Source organism: Halyomorpha halys, unplaced genomic scaffold (assembly GCF_000696795.3).
Source record: "Halyomorpha halys isolate HHAL.00 unplaced genomic scaffold, Hhal_1.1 Scaffold1313.1, whole genome shotgun sequence".
Classification (NCBI taxonomy): domain Eukaryota; kingdom Metazoa; phylum Arthropoda; class Insecta; order Hemiptera; family Pentatomidae; genus Halyomorpha; species Halyomorpha halys.
Window position 1 is genome coordinate 201,768 of NW_027108947.1, and position 21,978 is coordinate 223,745.

Consider the following 21,978-nt stretch of genomic DNA (forward strand, 5'->3'; position numbering starts at 1 on the left):
AGCCCTGATGAAGCCCTGCAAAGTGGGGCAAAACGTTGGAAAATAAATAGTTGTAAACTATTTTTATTTCTCTTTTGACCGCAACCCTGACCATCTCCCTATATATCAATTTTTACGGTCAACTATACATACATATATATTATAAATTATACTTCAAAAAGGTGATTTATAATACAGGCATAGTAAGATAAATATGTAAAGTTATTAATTTAGATTTCATTTTTGTATTTTGATAATTTTACCTATATATTTTAATTCTTCTCATTGTATCATTTGTATTGTTTCCTTCCACACATTTTAATTTTTCCATTGTTTACATGAAGTATTATTTTATTTTTCATATATTACTTTTATTTGTTTTTCCTTCATTAATAAAAATTTGAATACTCATCTTTTGGATAAATTCTTACTTTGTCTGTATTATGAAGTACCTTCTTATAGTGTGATTTGTAATCTTTTTAATTTTCTTGCTATACTGTTTCTGTTTTTTTTTTATGATTTTTGCTTTCATTTATGGTTGTTATCTTATTATGTTTTTTAGCCAAAAATTTAGGCCTAAACATTGGCACAAATAAAATAAGTCACAATTATTTGTGTTACTATTCATTTCTATTCCCCTTACATATATAGGGTGAACTATAAACACCTGATCCACTGGACTGCTACAACTACCAACCCTTATCTCTACTTCCATGTTTGTACAAGAGCCTTTTAATATCTTATAAGAAAGGCTTTTGCTGGAGACAACAGCATACCAGATTCTAACTAACCATATTTCCATACATTTAACCATACAATTCCATCCAACTAACCTTACATTTCTAACAGTCCTATGATTCCATAGATTGTCAGGAAGCGTATATAACCTTGTTAGAAATGAACATTCCTCACAAGCTTGTGTAACCAATGAGAATTCCAATTCTCAAAATAATATCAATGAATAAATAATATTTATCTTTTGAGCAAACAGGTGCTATGTTGCCCTTCAGAACTACTTTTGTAAGCAGGGTTGTCTACAGGGTAGCAAAGATTAGAATCTATAAGATGCTGATCTGTTCAGTCTTCCCGTATTGTTTAGTAAAATGGATAATGACTAAACCTATTGTATTGGAAATTTGAGATGAAAATTCTCAAAAGAATATTTATTGTGTTTATAAACAAACTTTCTGTTGAGGAAGGAAAAATAACGAGCTCAAGAAAATTAATAAAGATTTAGTTATAGTATAGGTCATTAAACTAGGAAGACTAAGCACATTATAAGGATGAAACAAGATAAAATTCCAAATTGTTTAGAGAACATATTTATAGGAATCAGGGTGGCGGGTTGTCCAAAGCTTAGATGTGTGTATTTAGTGGCTACTGATGCCAGCTACAGGATATTGGAAGTTGGCAGCACCGGATCAGGAAAACTGGCTTTTGATGCTTAAGCAAGTCAAGCCTCAATTTGGGACATAGAATGAAATAAAAGCAATAACAATTTAATTATGATTTCTAATTTCAGCTATTAACTAAATAAAATAAAATAAAATTACTATTTCATCAAAAAACTAGAATTAATATTTAGAAGATAGAAGATAAATGATAGACCTTCTCCACTGACAGATATTCTGGTTGGTGAGAGCAACCAGGTCAACCAGCAAAGATAAAAAGGGTTTAACTATTACAGACTAACAACAGAGAAAACATATTCTTAGAAGAGTTTATACCATAGGTGGAAGTAATTTCAATTAAAATTACATACCAAATTCTGTAATTTGAAAATCCAGAAGTAAAACTACTGTAACAAGTAAGTTTAATTGGTCATTGCCACTTCTGTAATTCTAATTGTGGTCTATAATCAATTAATATTTGAACCACAGTAATTACAATCTAATAAAATTATAATAATTTTTTGCCCAAAAATAGTCCCCAGGTTGGACATAGTAAGTTAAGTATGTCACAGAATTAGAACAGCCAACCAATAGGAAATTGTTAAAGGAAAAAGGCAAAGGAATAAAGGTTTTTAAACAAATAATTAAATTAATTAATTCCTGATTAATATACTTTACTTGAGCTCTACAATTAGGGACAGTGTGTTTAGTTGCATACTCAACTGAGAATATATTTGCCCAATGTAATGTGTGCATTTGAAGTGACTTAAAGCATAAATGAGACGAGGCCACCAAAACAACCATAACATGCCAAAAACTGTATAGAAATATTAAATGATTGGAGCTTTCTTATGATCTAAGCGTAAATTTTATTACCTGAACATATTAACATGAAATGAGTCGAACAATTACCTGTTTACAATCTGCACTGACAGCTAAATGTTCTGCATGATTTGTCAATCTTGTTATTTCATCTTCTTGATCAGCTACTGTACATCTTAGCTCGATTACCTGTATACCGTAGAGAATAATTGTCCATAATCTATGTATAAAATCAAACTTGTTGCAATGGCAGTATTATTACCTCATTTAGTAAAAGATTTTTTTCTGTTTCAATTTTTTTTAATTTCATTAGTTTTGATTTGTTTTCATTTCTCACTTTCTTTAGCTCTTCTAATTCTACTACTTTTGAAATCAACTCATTAATTTCCCAGTCCTAAAAAAACACTTATATAATGAAAACTTTTTAAATATAAATTCAACAGAAGAGTAGAAAGTGTGTTTAATGAATAAATTCAAATCATCGATATAAGAATTGTAAATAAATTTGTTGTTTCAAAAGACATTTAAATTTTTATTTTAGCTGCTGGCTTTACAGAGGCTTTTATATCAGCTATCTTAACCAATCTATTATTTTGGGGTTTATTTCCTCAGATATTTGAATGGTGGAGGAAATCAAAGATATTTTCATTATGTTTGTGCTAGTTGAACAGTTGACTCTAAAGAATGTAAGAGGTTTCCTTAAAGAAGAGTTATCCTCTGTTATCCTGCCCTCATCTTATGGAATATAAAATGCAGAGAGACTGGGTAGACTACGACTACATTTCAATGCAGCATAGTAATTTATGGAATATATTAGGTGGACTTGTAGTATAAGTTTCTTACATTTAGATTCTTGGATTTTTTTCATTTCCTAGAGTTATATTGTGGTGAGATGTAAGGGATGACTTTGCTGTGTGTCACTATTAGCACAGGAATGTGCCTCATGGAAGTAGATAGGTCTTAGCAGGCAGTATACCAATTGACCTTCTCCCAAAAGTTGAAGAGAGATTACCTGATGGCTCAATGAGAAAAACTCTGTGTGAGGATCAGTAAGATCCTCAGTAGATGGAAAAGATTCTTTATTAGAAATTAAATATTTTTATTATGTACTTTGTTTTGTTTTTTGTTGTTTTTGTACTTCTCTTTTGTTTCTATGTTTTAAATTTAATCCTGATGATGTTCCACATACTTGGGATGATTGGCAAGTAACAACATTGGCAAATAAAATAAAAAGTAATTAAATATGAACGCATTAATATTATTATTTACTCTAAAATTATTATAGCTTCTTGAGTAAGCTGATTAAATGGCTTTGTATATAAAATGAAAATATGCTACTTCATACTGCAAAATTAGTGCAGTCCAACATTTTATGTAAAACTATGTTATCGTTGCACATTAGATTATTTCATAAAAAAAAAAAAAAAAAAAAAAAAAAAAAGATACCGCTAGATTTGCACCAGCTTTAAATTTTTCACTTTTACATTTCATGTGTTCTTTCTTAAGAGATTCATATTTTTCTTTAAAATCTTTAAACCTTTCCAGAACTCCTTCTAGTGCTTGGATTCTCAACTAAAAGTAGAACATTTATATTAAAGGAAATTAATAAGCAAGAGCATTTATAATAATACTTATAAGAAAAAATTTATATTTGGAGAAAATTCAAACCAGCCTACAAACATATTCACTCAGGTTAATAATATTTATATATATATAAGTTACAGCCTTCGATGTAAGCTGACTGAGGAGATCAGCTGATCGAATGTATATAAAGAGATGTACCCAACCCAATAAAGCCAGTATGTTACAGCAGTTCAAACATGTTAGATCTTATTCCTCCTTCCCTTTTTTGACATTTTGCATCTGCCGATACTTAACTGGTGCCGAAACCCGGGAACTTTAGATACCGTTTTAATTTTCAGTCTAAAAGAAAATTTTTTTTTCATTGTTCTCTTTGAATTATGACCAGTAACAGAATAGTAAGAAGAGCAGTTCTGAACCTGGAGAATATGAACCAAAACAACCAACCTCAAGCTGCAGTCAACCAAACTTTAGCAGCTGGCAACCCACCTCTGCAGGAGATTCAACCACTACCAGAAGTCTCTTTAGCACAATTTCATGTCACGGCGCTAGAATGGATTAAGGTCCGTATGTATAATACCGCCAGAGGAAGGCGGTATCGGACCTAGAAAAATTCACCGGAGAGACCAGTGAAATAAATCATTTTTTAAAAGGGGGCGATCGCCTAATGAGGCGAATAGAAGCAAAGATGTCTGAGGATCTACAGGACAGCAAGGATGTAAAAGCACTGAAAGCAGCGGTAGTCTGCCATGTAAAAAGAAGTATCTTAAATCAGATTCAGGCAGATGAAGAGACCTCCGGGAAGGTCATTAAAGAAAGATTAAACAAGGCATACAGAGGAGGATGGTGGACCCCAGAGGAGGATATATTCATGATGATCAGAGAAACGAAACAACCAAGACAGTCTAATGGGCATTATGCTGCAGAACTCTTGGCACGCTATAATAGAATTCAAGATAAACTCAGTGAGATGATGGAGACAATCCAAGTAGAGGGTCAGATGCAATTCCTATTCATGGTACAGAAGATTCAGTTGGCAAAAGAACTGGGGAAGAAAGAGGGAATGCCAAGAGACCGCTCGTTTGTGGAATGTGTTCAAGATCTCATAGATACAAGCGCTAGAGAGGTGGAGGCCCAAATGGAAGTAGAGAAGTCGGGGTGGACTCGGATGGAATATCATCGGCCAACCCTTGGAGAAGAAGAGAACAAAGAGATGGTAAAAGATAGAGAAATAGTAACACAGAAAATAGAAGGAGCCAAGTTAAACCCAGAAACAATGGTCGGCGGGAGGGCCACAAGTGCCATGGGTGTGGTAAAACTGGACACCTGGTAGCACAATGTCCCCGCACCCGATGTTTTGAATGTGGGACAGAGGGACATATTGCTCGATAGTGTCCCTATATGTATCGCCAGAGGGAGCGAAATGTGCCTGAACCGATGGAGGTCAATGCACAGAGATTACCTCAGGGACAGAAACTGAAGTAGGGGACTATGAGCGAGAGGATAGCCAGTAAGGCAAGGGGAGGACTTGGAGACGAAAAGGAGAAGCAGCTTGAACATGAGGAGAGTTCGTATGAGCATACTCACAGAGAGGCTACCGCACGTTGGAGATCAACCGTACGAGAGGAGAACACTGGGGTTTGCCTATAATAGAGATTGGAGGAGTGAGGTGTCTGGTAGATACCGGTAGTTCCAGTACTATCACATGTCAAGAGGCTGCGGAGAAGTTGTGTAGTGGAGAGAGAGCGCACAGGATTCAGGTATGTCAGTGTAGGTTAATCACACTGGGTGGCCCTTGTAGGTAGAGGGTATTTACTTAAATAGGTATGAACCATTGGGATTTAGTAAGGGCATCTTGAAAGTGCATATTGTAAAGACCATGCCGAGGGAAAATAAAGTAATTGTGCGGTGTGACCTGCTAGGGAAGGTGGGTACTTGGATTAAGAATAGCAGGGGAAAATGGAGGATTAAGATAGGAGGTAAAACCTATAAGTGTCGTCAACAACAGATGAACGAGGGTGGACGGATTGGGGCAATCAATCAAGCTGAGGACTGGAGACAGCGACTCAAGAGGGAATACCAGGAATCTTTTTTAATGAAGAGGATTTTCTCGGGGCGACCATGAAGACTGTCCATGAGATCCCACTGAAGCAGGACAGAATGACATATGTAAAGGAAAGGAGATACTCACAGGCACAGATTGGAATGGACAGGGCATTCATCCATTGCAAACTGATAGTGGAAACCCTTCTGGAAGAAGAACAACGAGAAGTCACCTTAGTGTATCATCAGGTTAAGACAAATCACTGGCGAATCCATGAGACTATGCAAGCGTTAAAGAGAAGATACTTTTGGTGGGGGCTCTATCAGAGGTTGTAAGAAGCTGTGAGGTTTGTCTAAGCACTAAGTGCGACACACATCTGCCTACAGGAAGACAGGAGAAGACACCTACCAGACATTTCACTATGTTCATTTAAATTTGTTTACTATTTATATATTTTTAATTAAAATCTGTACCGCTGCAACCCAGGAAGGGTCAGGGGTTCAGTACTTTGTAAGGAAGTACTGTTACTAGACCAACGGTTGTGCAAGGAATTGAGTTGGTCAGAATCATGCACGACCACCAGATTTTTACCCAATTAAGGGTACACAATTTAAGAGGCTGGGTGGACCCCAGAACCCACAGGATTTTGACTCACGGCTAGTTGACACGGAGTTGACAATTTTCTGTCCAGCCGGATTTGAACTCGGGTCCTTGGAGTAAGTAGCCATGTGCCATACTCCAGGGCTACCCATGCTTCCCATTTTTAATCAATACTTACATATTTTACTGTGTTAATTTCAATCATTCATTATTTACATCTTCTCCTGCACCTTTCATTGTGTTTATTTCTATATTTACATAAGTAGTGTTTCATTTTTTCGATCATTTATTTAAATAATTCTTACCTGTACAATATTATATTTTATCTTTATCGGTATCATCTACCATCTACATAGTTTATTGTTAAATATGTTTCCAAATTAGTTTGTTATTATTTTATTTTCATTTTTATTTGAATTAAGGTTGTTATATTGTTCTTGTTTTTCAGTCCTGAAATTCAGGTCAAAATGGTGACACAAATAAATAAGTTTTAAATATTTGTGTATCATTACTGATCACACCCCTTACCATCTCCTCAAACATCTAATTAAGTAATTGAAGTGTATCCTGAAAGAATAAAAATATACAATTCCCTTATGCCAGTTCAGATTAGTTGCTATTTTATTCCCTCTAATAACTTCAGGTGAATGTGATGAGTGGTAAATGAAGATAAGCACTCCAGATGAAACTTCATGTGGTTTATAAAAATTTAAATTACATATGTTTCATGAAAAATACAAAACTATAAAAAGTAGAAATAGGTATTTAAATGAAGATGAAAATATTTCATCCCTAGATGTCTTCAGCTTTTCTTTTATTTATTGAAAAAATAACTGTATTTATAAAACATCAAGTGAATGAGCTAAACGTTAAATAAATCACTTAGTTTTGATAAGGGAACAAGTCACTCCAATGGTAGATTAATTGTAATAGTTTTTCAATTCTTTTTTATGGTTCACCCTTTTCATAAATCATCATAGATGAGCAATCCCATACCAAAGTATTTAAGACATATTGCCATTAAGTGTGGAAAGAATTAATAGCTAAATCATATATGATTGTAACATCAAGTTTATTTTCGATATTAAAACAACCATTAAGAAGTTTTTGATTTATTTATTACAATTGATTTTAACTTTCAAACCTATGCCTATCACTTTATTCTACAAGATTTATTGGAATAGAAAGCTATTTTCACATCAACTACCAAAGGTAAAAGGAATAATGTTAAAAAAAGTTTGTAAGATTTCATTTGCTGAAAATAATTTATAATATAAAATATTGCGGTAATTTTTACTAAGGTTATCAGTACAATTCATTGTTTTTTATTTCAAAACTGAAATAAAGTTGTTTTCAATTGGTAAAAAAAATTCATGAAATAAAAAAAAAATTCTGCTTAGAAATGTAATGCACATAAATATACAAAATAGGAATAAATATGTCTTAAATTGAAAATCTCCTTTTTTTCAAGGTGGACAGAAATATAAATATCCAAATAATTAAATGTAAAACTTGTTTTTAATATTGTTACCTGCAGACAATTTTTCTCATATTTCTGCTCCTCCAGTTGGTTACATAAATCGGTGGAACTGCTAATCAGCCGGTCCCTAAGTTCATCCCTTTCTTCCCGTACTTCTGTGAAGTAGGAGTACTGTTTCGCAAGATCTCTTACCAGACACCTTAAGTTCTGAATTACTTCGATTTCATCTGTTGACAACTAACATATTTCTCTATTTTAAGATGATTTCTGTTATTATTAAAAAAAAAAAATAATAATATAATAAAGATTATTCTTATGAGTAGTGTTAGTTTTAAGATAGTAATTGTCAAATGGTGTAATAAATAATGTTGCAATGGACAAAACACATTTTTTGTTGTTTTCATGATGTTGAGAATCTTAATTCCATTTTCACCTTGTCTGTATTGACATTTCTGTACCATTGACTGTGTTCAGGTCCACCAGGTAAATGGAAGAAGGAATGATACTGAAGAGTGGATTGGAGAGATAATTAACTGAAGAATTAAATAAGATGAATTTGTTATGTGTTCAAGATATTAATGTTGGGATGTCCTTGCTGTGTAGAGTGTGGTACAGAGTAAATTTTTGCATAATTTATTTATTTAATTTCTGACTGTATTTTTTTTATATAGAAATCCTTAGCTGAACTGCAAAGTTGTATTCCTATCTCCACATTGTTCTTAGTATCGTTATAGATAAGTCGTTTATTTTGAAAGTTAAGTGAGGATTTGTAGTCTAGAATATTTGAAAGCTCTTAGCTCATCTTTTTACATTTTTATAGAAAGTCAATTTTTTTTGTTTTGATATACATTTTATTGTATATCAAAACAAAAAGGTATCTAGTCTTCTTTAAGGTATCTAGTCTTCTTTAATCATTTAATTATAAAAAAGAAAATGATAAAGGAAGTCTTGATGTTTAAAAATATATATTACAGAAAGTTGATAGTAGTAATATCACAATATGACATATTGTGTCAGTTCTTGTTTTAATTTTTTGTATGTATGTTCCTGGTGAGTCTATCATCCTAATATAGTCCCAGGCTCTGATTATCTTAGTTTTTGAAAGACTATGGATCATTCCTGTCTCTCGGCTACTTGAGTTTAAAAATATTAAAATATTTCTTCTTAAGAAATAGCCTTTACTTCTTAAAGTAAAAAAAAAAAAAATGGGTAAACTATACTAATTTTGCCAGTGAGTGTCAAATATTAATTAGTACCTTTGATCAATAGCCCTTGTGTCAGATAGCCTTTAAGCAGATATTCAAGCAATGTGGTTAAGAACTATTTACTATGAGTAACTATAATAAATATATGGTGAGATTCCTGCACAAAATTTGTAATGACTTATGACACAGGGAAGAATTGCCTAAGGAGTGGTATGAAACCCTCATATGTCCTATTTCAAACAAGTAAATTTCCTGCAGTGCTCTATCATGGAGTTTTTCCGTTTTGGACCAGCTACATGATCTCTTCTACATCTAAGGATACTTTTCGAGAAACATTTAACCTTTGTTCGAAAGGAAATAGGCTGTTATTATTATTTAATACGTTTGTTTGTTTATTGGCGCGACAGACCATAGAGGTCCAAGGCCTCGCGCTATGTACGTAGGAAATACATCACGCGTCTCATGACGAAGTTTTCATAGGGTGGGTTCGTCACTCCCACGCCTATTTTTGTGAGTGCCACCCATTGGCTTACGGGCCTCACAAATGCCCGGAGAGAGGTTGTCAGTGAGTATTGAATATTTACATGCTTGAAAAAATCCCGGGGACTCGATCTCGTAACCTTCAAGTTGATAGACTGGCGCGTTACCACGCACCGTATGACTGATCAACCTGAAAGGTTTCAGCACACACACTCAAAAACATATTCCTAAAAGTAATATTTTGTAAAACTATGTTATCAGTTATGATATTAAGAAAGAATTTTACGTCAGATCTTCCGTAACAAATGTTCCTAATCTGTAGTTCTGAATCCGTCAAGTTGCGCTGGGCCTCACAAGGATCCTTGTCTTGTAATATATCGTTTATTAGCGTGAGTTTTTTCACCGTGTCTTCTAGAAGCACGGCGTTTTCCTAAAAAAATGTTTTTATTACTGATTGTTATTGTATTTTAATATTAGGCGCATGAAAGAATCGTTTTCGCGTGAATACTTACTGTGACACCCATAATGTTGAGTAGTTCAAAAATAGGTACATAATTTCCGAAGGTAGTGACCTGAAAATTAATGAAAATAATTTGACTACAAATACTTCTTCTGCATAAATAAAAAAGCATTTTTTTTTGTCTAATGGAGATAATCGAACGTCGATAAAATTAAAATGATGAATTTTTGCTGTTGTGCCGACGTTTCAGTCTAAGTTATAGTACAAGAGCCCAAGAGGAGAAAAAAGTCAGTTATTTCACCCCAATTTTTTATTACTTTAATAAAAACCATGTACAATTACTAGTCAAAATTGATGAGTTTGCTAGGTATACGTAGGGAAAATAAAAAATGGTGGCTTTTTCAAAACGTTAAAAATAATTAATTTTTCATTCGGAGCTCTATATCTTTAAAACTACCCATAACAATAGAAAATCTAAGAGAACATAGAGCTATTTACGTTCAATAGTTCTCGAGATATAGCTTTTTTAAAAAAGCAACATTTCATAAAAATCTTGTACAGAACGTACTGAATAATCAGTAGTTAGTGAATTTATTTTGAAAAATCTATATCTCAAAAACCAATTGACGTGCAGAAGTCTGTTAGCACTCAAATTATAGCTAGTTTAATGGGCTATGAAGTGGTTTATGACGTTTATCGTTGTTGGAGTTGTAATTTTCATGATATTGGCTAAAATAAATTGATGTATAGTTATTCGGACCAATCTTCATTTGCCAAATTTATGTTTATATGCGAATATAATAAAAACTACTACCCCCTACGAAGATAAGTGTCATAAACTACTTTACAGTACTATGTGCGTCTTATGGATCTAGAGATATATTTTTCCAAAAATCAAACATTTTATACGAAGAACTAGAAATTAACAGTTGGTGAATTCATTTCGTCAAATATCATAAAAACTGCTACTCCTACAAAGATAAACGTTATAAACTATTTTATAGTAAATTTAACTAGCTTTAATCTCAGTGCTGACAGACCATAGGACGGTTTCTGAAGTAAAGTTTGTCAAAACTCAAACTTATTGTCCCAACAACTATAAATCAATTTATTTTAGGAAATTTCATGAAAAATACTATTCCTACGAAGGTATTGGTCATAAACTACTTTATAGTACTCATAATTATGAGAGATGGTTGACTGTGGATGACGAACGAGGTGAAGATGTTTGGGGCTGCGGTCAAAGGTAAACACAAACAAGTTGGATTAACCTATTTTATTGTGCCAACGTTTCGGGTAGAGTTTCTAGTCTTCTTCAGGGCTAAAAACAGAACAAGATAACAACCATAGTAGGCATAGAAAAATAAAAAAGAAAGTATAAACTGAATAATTTTACAAAATAGAATTAATAAAATAAAGTGATGAGAGAAGCGGGAAATAAAATGTATACTAAGGTAATTGAAAAAGTGGGTAAAATAACATAATTGAGGAAATGAAGTTATATAATCCAAAGAATTATGAACATATTAGTTCTTAATAATTTAAAAATTGAAATATGGAAAGAAAATGAAAATAGAGAGGAAGAAAATATATGTAACAATAATAATTGATAAAAAGGCAAAATATAAGTAAAGTATACCAAGAAATGAATAGAAAAAAAATTCTGAAAACACCAATAATAATATAGTGAACAAAACTTATAACGTTGGGTAAGGAAAATGGATGAAAGTGGAGAAAATAAGGGGTAAGAGTAAAGTAAAGAAAGGGGAAAGAAAACAAAAAAACGAACCTGTTAGCTGGAAAATCAAACGCCTAATGGATAAGCAGTATCTATCTATATATCAAGACAATAAAATAGGTTAATCCAACTTATTTGTGTTTATCTTTGACCGCACCCCCAAACATCTTCACCTCGTACTTTATAGTACGTTAAACTAGCTTCAATTTGAGCGTTAATAGACATCTATACGTTACATAGTTCCCGAGATATAAATTTCTTAAAATAGATTCACTAACTACTAATCTTTCAGTAGATTTTTAAGAAATGTTGCTTTTTAAAATGGTATATCTCAGGAACTATTGAACGTAAATAGCTCTATTAGGGCTAAAATTTCAGCCAATTAAATCTCCTTTAAATAATGTTCTTTTAAATTTTCTAGTGTTGTTAGTAGTTTTTAAGATATAGAGCTCCGGATGAAAAATTAATGTTTTTTAAGGTTTTGAAACAGCCGTCATTTTTATTCCTCTTTCTTATACTTGACAGACTCGTCAGTTTTGGCTAGTAATTATACTTAGTTTTCATTAAAGTAATCTTAAATTGGGGTGAAATAACTGCCTTTTTCTCTTTCCAGCTCTTGTGCTATTACGACAACACTTTAGAAAAGAAAGAGTGGTGGATTCACGGAACGTAAAGAAATGGCTTAAATTTTTCCTTCCAAAACATCATTGGGAAAAAAAGTGCTTAAAATATACCTACCTACTGATACTGGGATATATTCTTGATTGACAGTGTGTATTATATAAAAGGAATATTGTCTGGGTTCGGTAATAAAAAAACTCAAATAGTAATTAAATTATTTAATGTGAGCAAATGTTTCACTTCCACGTTGCAGGGCTTTATCAAAAAGATACAAACAACTAAACTAATGTAACAATGAACGAGAATAGATAACACGAAATAAAAATCATCTAATAGCTACCTTAGATGATTTTTATTTCGTGAAAATGATTTGAAATATGTGAAAATATATTTACAAATGAAAAAGGAAAATTAAAGAGAATAACATTTACAATGAAAAGTATAAATAAACAAGAATTACAAAAAGGTATTAGACAATTATTGAAAACTGAAATAATAACAAATAAAAAATAAATATAAAAATACAGTAAACACTAAATAACGGAAACTAAGGGAAATAAAAATAAAAACCTAGAAAACAGGGAAAGGAATGAATAAAATAGGGCAGTAGGGTGGGTTTCCTTACTCCACCCACTTCTCGCTATATACTTATTTTAGTTGTTTATATATTTTTTATTTCTGGTTAAGCACTGCAACGGTGGAAGAGCAGTTGGCTCTCATTAAATACCTTAATTACTATTTTAGTTTTTACCTCGACCGGAACATCCTTTTATATTATACTAAGATAATTTTTTTTTTATTTTGATAAGTAAAATTTTTTTATCTTGTATACAGCGCACATTCTCTTATCACTGCACTTAAAGTTGAAATTAAGCCTCGCTCCTTTTGGAATAAATATTTTTATTATTCACTGTGAGAATACTTTCCTACCACTAATTTTCCAAATGAGCCTTTTAGTTGACGGATAGACTAACCCAGATTTAAGTTTTCAGAAAGTACTTCTAATTATATTCCTCGTTGCAAAATTTTAACATTTTTTTTTTTTTTTTTTGTGACAGGAATATAAAAATATAACAGCTAACCAAAATTTAAATTCGGCTTTTAACCATTTGTTGAATGCTAAATTGTAATAGAATCAATTTTGAATTGACTAAGAATGATTTTAAGGAGTTACCCCGTCAACTAAAAGGCTCATAAATAGATTATATGAAATTAAAACCCTAATTATTTGATAAATATGGTTACATGAAAACAGTTATTATCAAATTATAGCATAGGACCAGCATAGGACTGAGACTTCAAAATGTGTATTTATGTAAAAAATTTAAATTTTCAGAAAACGATTTTTCAATTTTATTCAATTCATTTCAATTCATCAGGAAATAAAAAATTCCTATTCATTTTCAAATTGATTTTTAAAATTTAGATTTTCTAATATTGATAAGATTTCTGAGATTGATAATAGCTGTGTTTTTATATTATAAAAATAAACCATTTTATGAAAATTAAAAAAAAAAAAGTTCAGACCCCCCGCTCCGATACTGCAGAACGCAGGTTTTTCAAACTCGTCAACAGCAGTTTTCTTATTATCCAAGATGACAAAACTTCCTCTTATTATATATTCCATACATAAATGAAAATAAAATCTGACTATTGCAATAACAACAATGAACGCTTATTATTAAATTATATAATTCATGTTTGTTCATTGTTTCTTACTGCTAATAATGAGAGATAACAGATAAATTCAAATATGTGGTACTTTATAGGAAGCTTCTTTGAACTTAGGGAATTTAAGTCCTGTAAAATTGTTTTCATGAGGATTAAAAATTATACTTTCAAATGACGAGTTTATTTAAAATCTTTAGCCGTTTTAGAGAAATTTAATTTATTTATATACAGATTATATAAAGGATACTTACGGTTAGTCAATTTTAACGGAACATTTGCTGTAACAAGATTAAATATTTAAATACGTAATTTCAGTTTCGTGCATCTTTTAATTTTTTTTTAGCTAAGCTGTCCACATACGTAAATACATACACTCACATAGACAGAGTATCTCGCGACTGTATAATAATATAATAATAATTTTATTTATTTGTTTATGGGGCATTCCTTGTAGAAATAGAGTTAGCCTGTGAATTACATGAGATAGATAATCAATTGTAGTAATTTTACAAAAATGATGAGTTAAAGATCGTTCATATAGACTAATAACAAACAATATACTCAAGCCTGGCTATCTACGTTCTTTAGAATAATATAGTAAAACAAAAACGTTACTTCATATTTAATAATATCAAAAAACAAAACAAAAAACAACACCTCTTATTGGAACGATAGGTGTCCAGCTCTAAGCAAAAAGTTTTGGGTTTACATATATAAAGAATAGTTTAAGGTCGAATCCTGAGGGTACAGACAGAAATTCATACAACTGATTTCGACTAATATCGGATTCGGTTCTGATGATACGCGGGGTACTTTGTCAAAATATGGAAAGAATCCTCCAGGGCCGTTCCATCACAAGCTGGACAAAGCTTCTGTGGGTCCAAAGTATATTTGTGTGGACCGACATTTAGAGTAATTGCATATTTACCGGAAAGTACACTTGTTTATTTGGATTTTGAAGACTTTAAAACCTGTATTTCCGTTGAAAACCCAGATTTGAAATTTTCCTTGACCGATGATCGAAATATATTTCATAAATATGTGAAAGCCTGTGGTTTTACCGAGGATAAAAAGGCTTTATGATATGCAACGTTTAAGTATTGTGTATTAGTGCAAACTTACGCAATCATTGACGACGTCACGGATGTACGTTCGTTGGTCAGTTGGATCACAAGACCAGGCTCTGACGTCAGTGCACGACGAGTGAGCTTTGAGCCTGCCATGGCTTCTCTTCCGTATGAGCTTCAGGTCCTTCCACGAGGACGTCATAAACATGCGTTCTTTTTCATCGATATACAGCGCCATCTGGTTTTGATAATGGAAGAAGAAGAAAGAGGAATTGCACTCTTTTTACGATTTCGATTACCGAGGCACTATCTTATTTAAGAATTTTTATTTCTTCAAAGTAAATCCAAACTTAAAATCACCATTATAACATAAATATAATGCAACATATGATAAATTTAAATAGTTGCAAAGAATAATTTGAATTACGTCGATATTTTACTCATAACGGCTTGTCTTGGACCGAATTTCTCTCATAGCCTCTAAAACGAAGGATGACAAATGCTTGGCAGATTGAATTGTCCCCGGCCGAGAGATGAATGCGTATCGAAACGATTTGTATTTGGTAGTCTGCCGTTTCGGTAAGATTAATTGTGTTAGCCCAAGCACAATCTACTCCGCTATTGCTGCAGGATTTGTCGCTTCCCTCTCCACGGGTTAAATTCATCCAGATAAATCTTCAGCAAAGCCACAGTACACCCCTTAAATCGCATCTGATTCAGTCAGTCCTCAGGAAAGTTTAATCTACCTCTGAACTTGGAGGACGGCACAAAGTAGCCCAGGTTTGAATTTTTTAAGGAGAAGTGAAATTTTTAGAGAACAAAGTAAGAAAGCTGTTTTATATTTAAATAAGCATCTTATGTAGGTTATTGTTCAATCGTAGCAAAAGCTCATTAAATTTATTAATATAACTTCTTTCAAAAATGTTTTAGATGGTGATGATCCAGTAATAAAAAATAACATTAACTTTTATTGGCGTTCATTTGTTTCTAACTCTGGTTTATTTACATACCAGTTAAAAAAGTATATATAATTATAAATGAATGATTTTATAGTTTTAGGGCCATGTGAGTCCCAGTGTAATGTTTGTTATGTGTATTAGCTCTTTGCCATAACTCCCCTACCTGTTATAAGTTAGTTGAAAACAGTTTTATGTTAGATACTAACCTGTTTGTTTTGTTTTCTTTTTTCAACATTAAAGAACCCTATTATTTTTTTAAAGAACATTTCACCCATATGGTGGACCGAGTGGTTGTAATGCAGAGGGTGGGATAAACCTACTCTCCTTCAAAGCTAAAGTGAAGCCAAGTAGGCCACGCCTACGAAAATAGGTTAAAAGAAATGTCGATCATTGTAATCTAAGCTGATAAAAAAGCAGGCAGTGCTCTTCCCCTTCTTCTCTGCCACGCCCCTGAAAGACACATAAGGCCCGCCATTATTACTTCACTATTTCTGCTAAATTATTCCCAACATTATATTACTTCCTCCAAGTGGTAAGGCTTCGGAAGAAAATATTTTGTCTGGAATTATCGTTTCACTGCTTCATTGTTACTTTATTTGATGTTTCGTATTAGATAAAAGGTTTTAAATGTTTAATAAATTATTAAAGGTTTTAAAATGCACTATCATTAATTAAATTAATGCAAAATAATTATGCAAACTAATAATCAAATATTTTTATGGCGGGGACCCCTTTTGTCCCAAATCAGTTGTGGGGGTGAAACGTAGATGGTTCAATTCGTGGGTTAGTAGGCATCGCTACACTGCCTAATATATTTTTTCTCATACTATAATGCACACGAAAATAAGAGGCAAGTAACCGAATCATACCAATTTTCTCGAATGATGTTGTTTATGTTACCTAGTTTTTGTTTTTGTTTTTACGAAGGTGTAAAATTAAACTTCTTCACATCAAAGTTATTTTATAAACGTGATTATGATTATTTAACATTAGAGAGACTAATTTTCACTGGTAGTACTTCAAATCCATTCCTGGCCCTAATTACAAGTCCCTTTTAGCATCTCATAATAGCGAGCAGATGTCACATAGATTAAGTGAGAGCTCTGAAGGCTGATTTTAATCAGGGATTCAATAAACTTCCAAGGAAACATTTCACTGTGCGAAGAAAGCTGTTGTTGAAGGTGAGAGTATCTCTAACAATAAAGAGGATTTGCCACAGCTCCTGAAGTGTTTAGAAAGTTAACAGGTTCGACCGATAGGAATTACTTGTGTTAACAATGAACTCTAAATTATCATTTTAATTACTTTCTTCCAGACGTTGTCTTGTATAACTCTCCAGCGGACGAGATGAAGTCGAAATTGTTGTAGCTTCACAAAGGAGGGTATGGCGTTTGAAAATGCACAAGTCCTAATAGTACAAGAGCCCAAGAGGAGAAAAAAGGCAGTTATTTCACCCCAATTTTTGATTACTTTAATGAAAACTATGTATAATTACTAGTCAAAATTGATGAGTCTGTCAAGTATAGGTAGGGTGAATAAAAAATGGCGGCAGTTTAAAAGCGATAAAAAAATTTTATTTTTCATTCGGAGCTATATATCTTAAAAAATAGGAACAACACAAGAAAACTTAAGAGAACGTCATTTAAAGAAGAGTAAATTTGCTAAAATATGAGTGATTTATGTTAAATAGTTCTCGAGATATAGCTTTTTAAAAAAGTAATATTTCCTAAAAATGTTGTACAGAAAATACTGAATAATCAGTAGTTAGGGAATTTAATTTGAAAAATCTATATCTCAAAAACCATTTAACGTTCAGATGTCTATTAGCACTCAAACTAAAGCTAGTTTAATGAGCTATAAAGTAGTTTATTATGTTTGTCTTCGTAGGAGTAATAATTTTCATGAAATTTGCTAATATAAATTGATTTATAGTTGTTCCGACAAAATTTTATTTTCCAAATTTATATTAATATGTGAATATCATAAAAACTACTACCCTTACGCAGATAAGTGTCATAAACTACTTTATAGTAAGTAAAATTTCCTTTATTTTGACCTATGTGTGTCTTATGGATCTAGAGATATATTTTTTCAAAAATCCAACATTTTACAAAAACAACTAGAAATTATCATTTTGTGAGTTTATTTTGTCAAATATCATAAAAACTACTAGTCCTACAAAGATAAATATTATTAACTATTTCATATTAAATTTATTTAGCTTTAATTTGAGCGCTGGCAGACATCTGTACGTCAAATGGTTTTTGAAATGAAGTTTTTCATAAATCAAATTTATTGTCCGAACAACTATAAATCAATTTATTTTAGCAAATATCATGAAAACTACTATTCCTACGAAGATAAAGGTAACATAATTTTTTATAGTCCAGTGTACTAGCTTTAATTTGAGTGCTAATAGACATCTGTACGTCACATAGTTCCTGAGATATAGATTTCTCAAAATAAATTTTTTAAAAAGCTATATCTCGAGAAATATTGGACGTGGATAGGTCTAATATTTCAGCAAATTTACTCTTCTTTAAATAATGTGCTCTTAGGGTTTTTAGTGTTGTTAGTAGTTTTTAAGATATAGAGCTCCGAATGAAAAATTAATGTTTTTTTAAGGTTTTGAAACACCCACTTTTTTATTCCCCCTACCTATACTTGGCAGACTCATCAATTTTGACTATTAATTATACATAGTTTTCATTAAAGTAATAAAAACTTAGGGTGAGATAATTGCCTTTTTTTGCCGGCTCTTGTACTATAAAGTTTGTTGAGGAATATTAAAATAATCAGAAAAAAATCATCACTTAATTTTTTTGAATGTATTTTTAACTAGCTGATCCGGTAATGTTTCGCTATTGCTATATTTGAGGATGTATATAGGTAAATTGAACACAATTGATAGTTGGTTATAAATTTATGTAGTTAATTAAATTAAACACATACGTATACTCTATTAATATGATTTAGTAACATAAATTGATCCAATATATACAATGACATCCGATTTTTGCTTCGTGAGCTGCTAAATAAATGAAATAAAACATTTCAAAATCTTTCCTTTATTTGAAACCCATATTTCTCCCTTATAAATTCCTAAAGTTCACAAGTCGGCTGCAAGACCATTCATTCACGTTTCCAACGGTTACATTAATTTCGATTCGTACATGAAGAGTTGTGACCGATTATATGAAAAATAGCCACCGATGGAAACAAAAAAAATTCTCCGAATAAATCAAAGTGAAAAATTTCAAATTTTTAATTTGTTTGAATAATGGTATTTGGTATTTTGAGACGAAGCTAAAAAAAATATGAAATGCTCTTTTCTAAAAAAAAAAAAAAATTATTGAACTACTTTACCCTGAGCTTTATGCTTAATTTTATTCATAACTTTTTTTCTACTGGAGAATCCGGGAATTTCTTTATCTTTACACCTTTTCACTGTGAAAGGTAACATTTTGAAAAAAACTGCACGTAAATCAGTCCAGCAATTCAAAACTTTATTGGTGACAAATATTCGAACATTCCCTTTTATGTATATAGATGTGAACATTTTTTGACGCTGTTGCATTTTTTTTAATGCATGGATTTCTACATAGAAAATCCACCATTATATTCCATTTACCCCAATGCTATGGGGTAACTCAAAAATTTTTAATATGTATGTATTAAACATCTAGGAAGACTCAAGGCAAGTGATGTGAAAATGCAAATACTTAGATTATAAACGATCAACTTGTGGAGAACGTTTTTAAGGAATAAACTTTCCTTTTATAACACGAAGAACAAGGTGAGGTTAATCAGATGTTTAACTAATGAAAATTTAGGAACCACTTGTTCTGGTTTGTCGTATTGGCTGTCATTGCTTTAAAGATGCAAGTAAAACTATTGCTTTGTATGGAAGTAATTAATACTTACTCTCTATACAGTTCAACATCTGTACGAAAATAAACAAATAAACAATATCAAAAGAATTATTTTAAATCGTAAATAATTCTTTATTTAGACTTATGAAATTAGTAAATGAATAAATAAATTTAGCTTTTTACACATTAAATTTACACTTTTTTAAATCATTAAAATAACCATTCTTTATATACTATATTAATGTTATTAAACGTTTTCTTATATTATTAATAATATCCACTTCCATTGTTCAATTCCCAATGTCTATGTCCTGCTCATTGTAGCAGTTAATACTTCTTGTTTTCATTCATCAAGAGACTTAAAATATCACTATGATTGTATTATTATATGTATTGTATATATATAATAAAATAAAATAAAAATAACACCACAACAGACGATTGTATTTATATTTAATATTTTAATCTCACTATTACTATTATTATTATTCATTATAATTTGTTGAGGTTAATGACTTCCATTTTGAATGAATTATTTATTAATTATTCATAACATTGTACAACTGCTACCTTCTTCATGAATATGGGACAGTGGTCCCGAAACGTTGTACAATGTTATGAATAATTAATAAATAATTCATTCAAAATGAAAGTCATTAACCTCAAAAAATTTTAAATGAATTGACTCACCAGACTTCCTATAGAGATAATCCATATTATTATTATTTTACTTTTTAAAAAATATTTGTTTATAGGTTAGCAACCGTAACCTTAAAAATTATTTAAATAAAAATATGTATTTACGGTCTCAATTTTCGCCTATTCTAGTTAATGTCTTGAGAATGTACGATGGTTCATTAGGACGATTTTATTTTATTTTATATATTATTTCTTCTTCAAGACCAAATTTACAATTTTATTACTTTGTTTTTAGTTCCCTGATTTCTTTTTACAAATTGCTCCCGTAGACTTTGTCGGGTTAACCCGTAAATCCATTGGCCATTATCACAGTGCGGAGGACTGGTTAGTATTCTGGTTGCATGGATTAGTATACTCCTTGATAACTCTTAATGGTCCCTGGAACTTACTTGAAATTAAATCAAAGTTCAAGTCCCCAACTCGTTTCCCCCCTGGATGTCTTCCTTCTCGTTCACTGATCTACGGAGGAGGCCAACTTTCAGGTCGGAAAATGAAAATCCTTTGTATCGCCTTTCTACAAGACCACACTCATTCACAACATATTCGCGCATTAAATAAATAAAATTTAAAAAATATGTTTTTAACTATGGGTATGGTTAAATTTTTAACAAACGTCTATATATCACTAAGTTATGTTATTAAATACAAACCAGATAACACAAAAGTAGAATAAAAAGATTTATTAGAACCAAACGAAAAAAAAACAACTAAGAAATAGTTTTTTTTTTTTACTGAAATAGGTTTCTGTGAATGCGATGTATTTTTTTTTTTATCTCATGCATGGTTTGAATCGATAAAATAATCGAGAAATTGAAATTTCTATAAGTTCAGGATGAGATGAAATAAGTATGGCTCACGATATTTCAATAAAAATCATATTTTCTTCGTTTATAGCTTTTAACCTGATACCGTCGATATGTGAAAAAAAAAGTTTCAATATGAATTTCTATTAGTAAGTAGCTTTCATTACTTTCAAAAATTTAACTTTTTCTTTTCTTACGATGAAGATGCATCGCTGCTTATTTGCGAATCATTTTTTACATTTTTATATTTCATATGAATGAATAGTATATTATTTTGGTATGGTTTGCTAATATATACAACAATATATGATTGAAAAGTAGAAATATTTCACTTGAGTTGTAACATAATTGATTTTCTTGAGAGGAAACTTAAAAAAAGGCAATCCTTTCCGACCAGACCTGCCCTTCTAGGATCCCTTTTTTTCGTATCCTCTATTAAAAATAAATAATAATAAAGTACAAAAAGATGTAAATTGTAATGATGCTTCCTTCTTTTACCCAAAGGT

At 31.4% G+C, this 21,978-nt stretch overlaps 1 protein-coding gene across 1 annotated transcript in view; it reads right to left on the reverse strand.

Annotated features, from left to right (window-relative positions):
* The window catches only part of LOC106689267 (putative leucine-rich repeat-containing protein DDB_G0290503), a 34,857-nt gene extending 19,324 nt beyond the window's left edge, over window positions 1-15,533 (reverse strand). The window contains exons 1-7 of the mRNA XM_014434162.2: window positions 15,195-15,533; window positions 10,095-10,154; window positions 9,869-10,012; window positions 7,949-8,134; window positions 3,639-3,764; window positions 2,455-2,586; window positions 2,283-2,381 (exon numbers count right to left, since the gene is read on the reverse strand). Of these exons, the coding sequence (XP_014289648.1) occupies window positions 2,283-2,381; window positions 2,455-2,586; window positions 3,639-3,764; window positions 7,949-8,134; window positions 9,869-10,012; window positions 10,095-10,154; window positions 15,195-15,377 (930 nt within the window). The 5' untranslated portion in view covers window positions 15,378-15,533. The remainder of the gene's footprint in view (window positions 1-2,282; window positions 2,382-2,454; window positions 2,587-3,638; window positions 3,765-7,948; window positions 8,135-9,868; window positions 10,013-10,094; window positions 10,155-15,194) is intronic.
* Window positions 15,534-21,978: the final 6,445 nt, after the last annotated feature.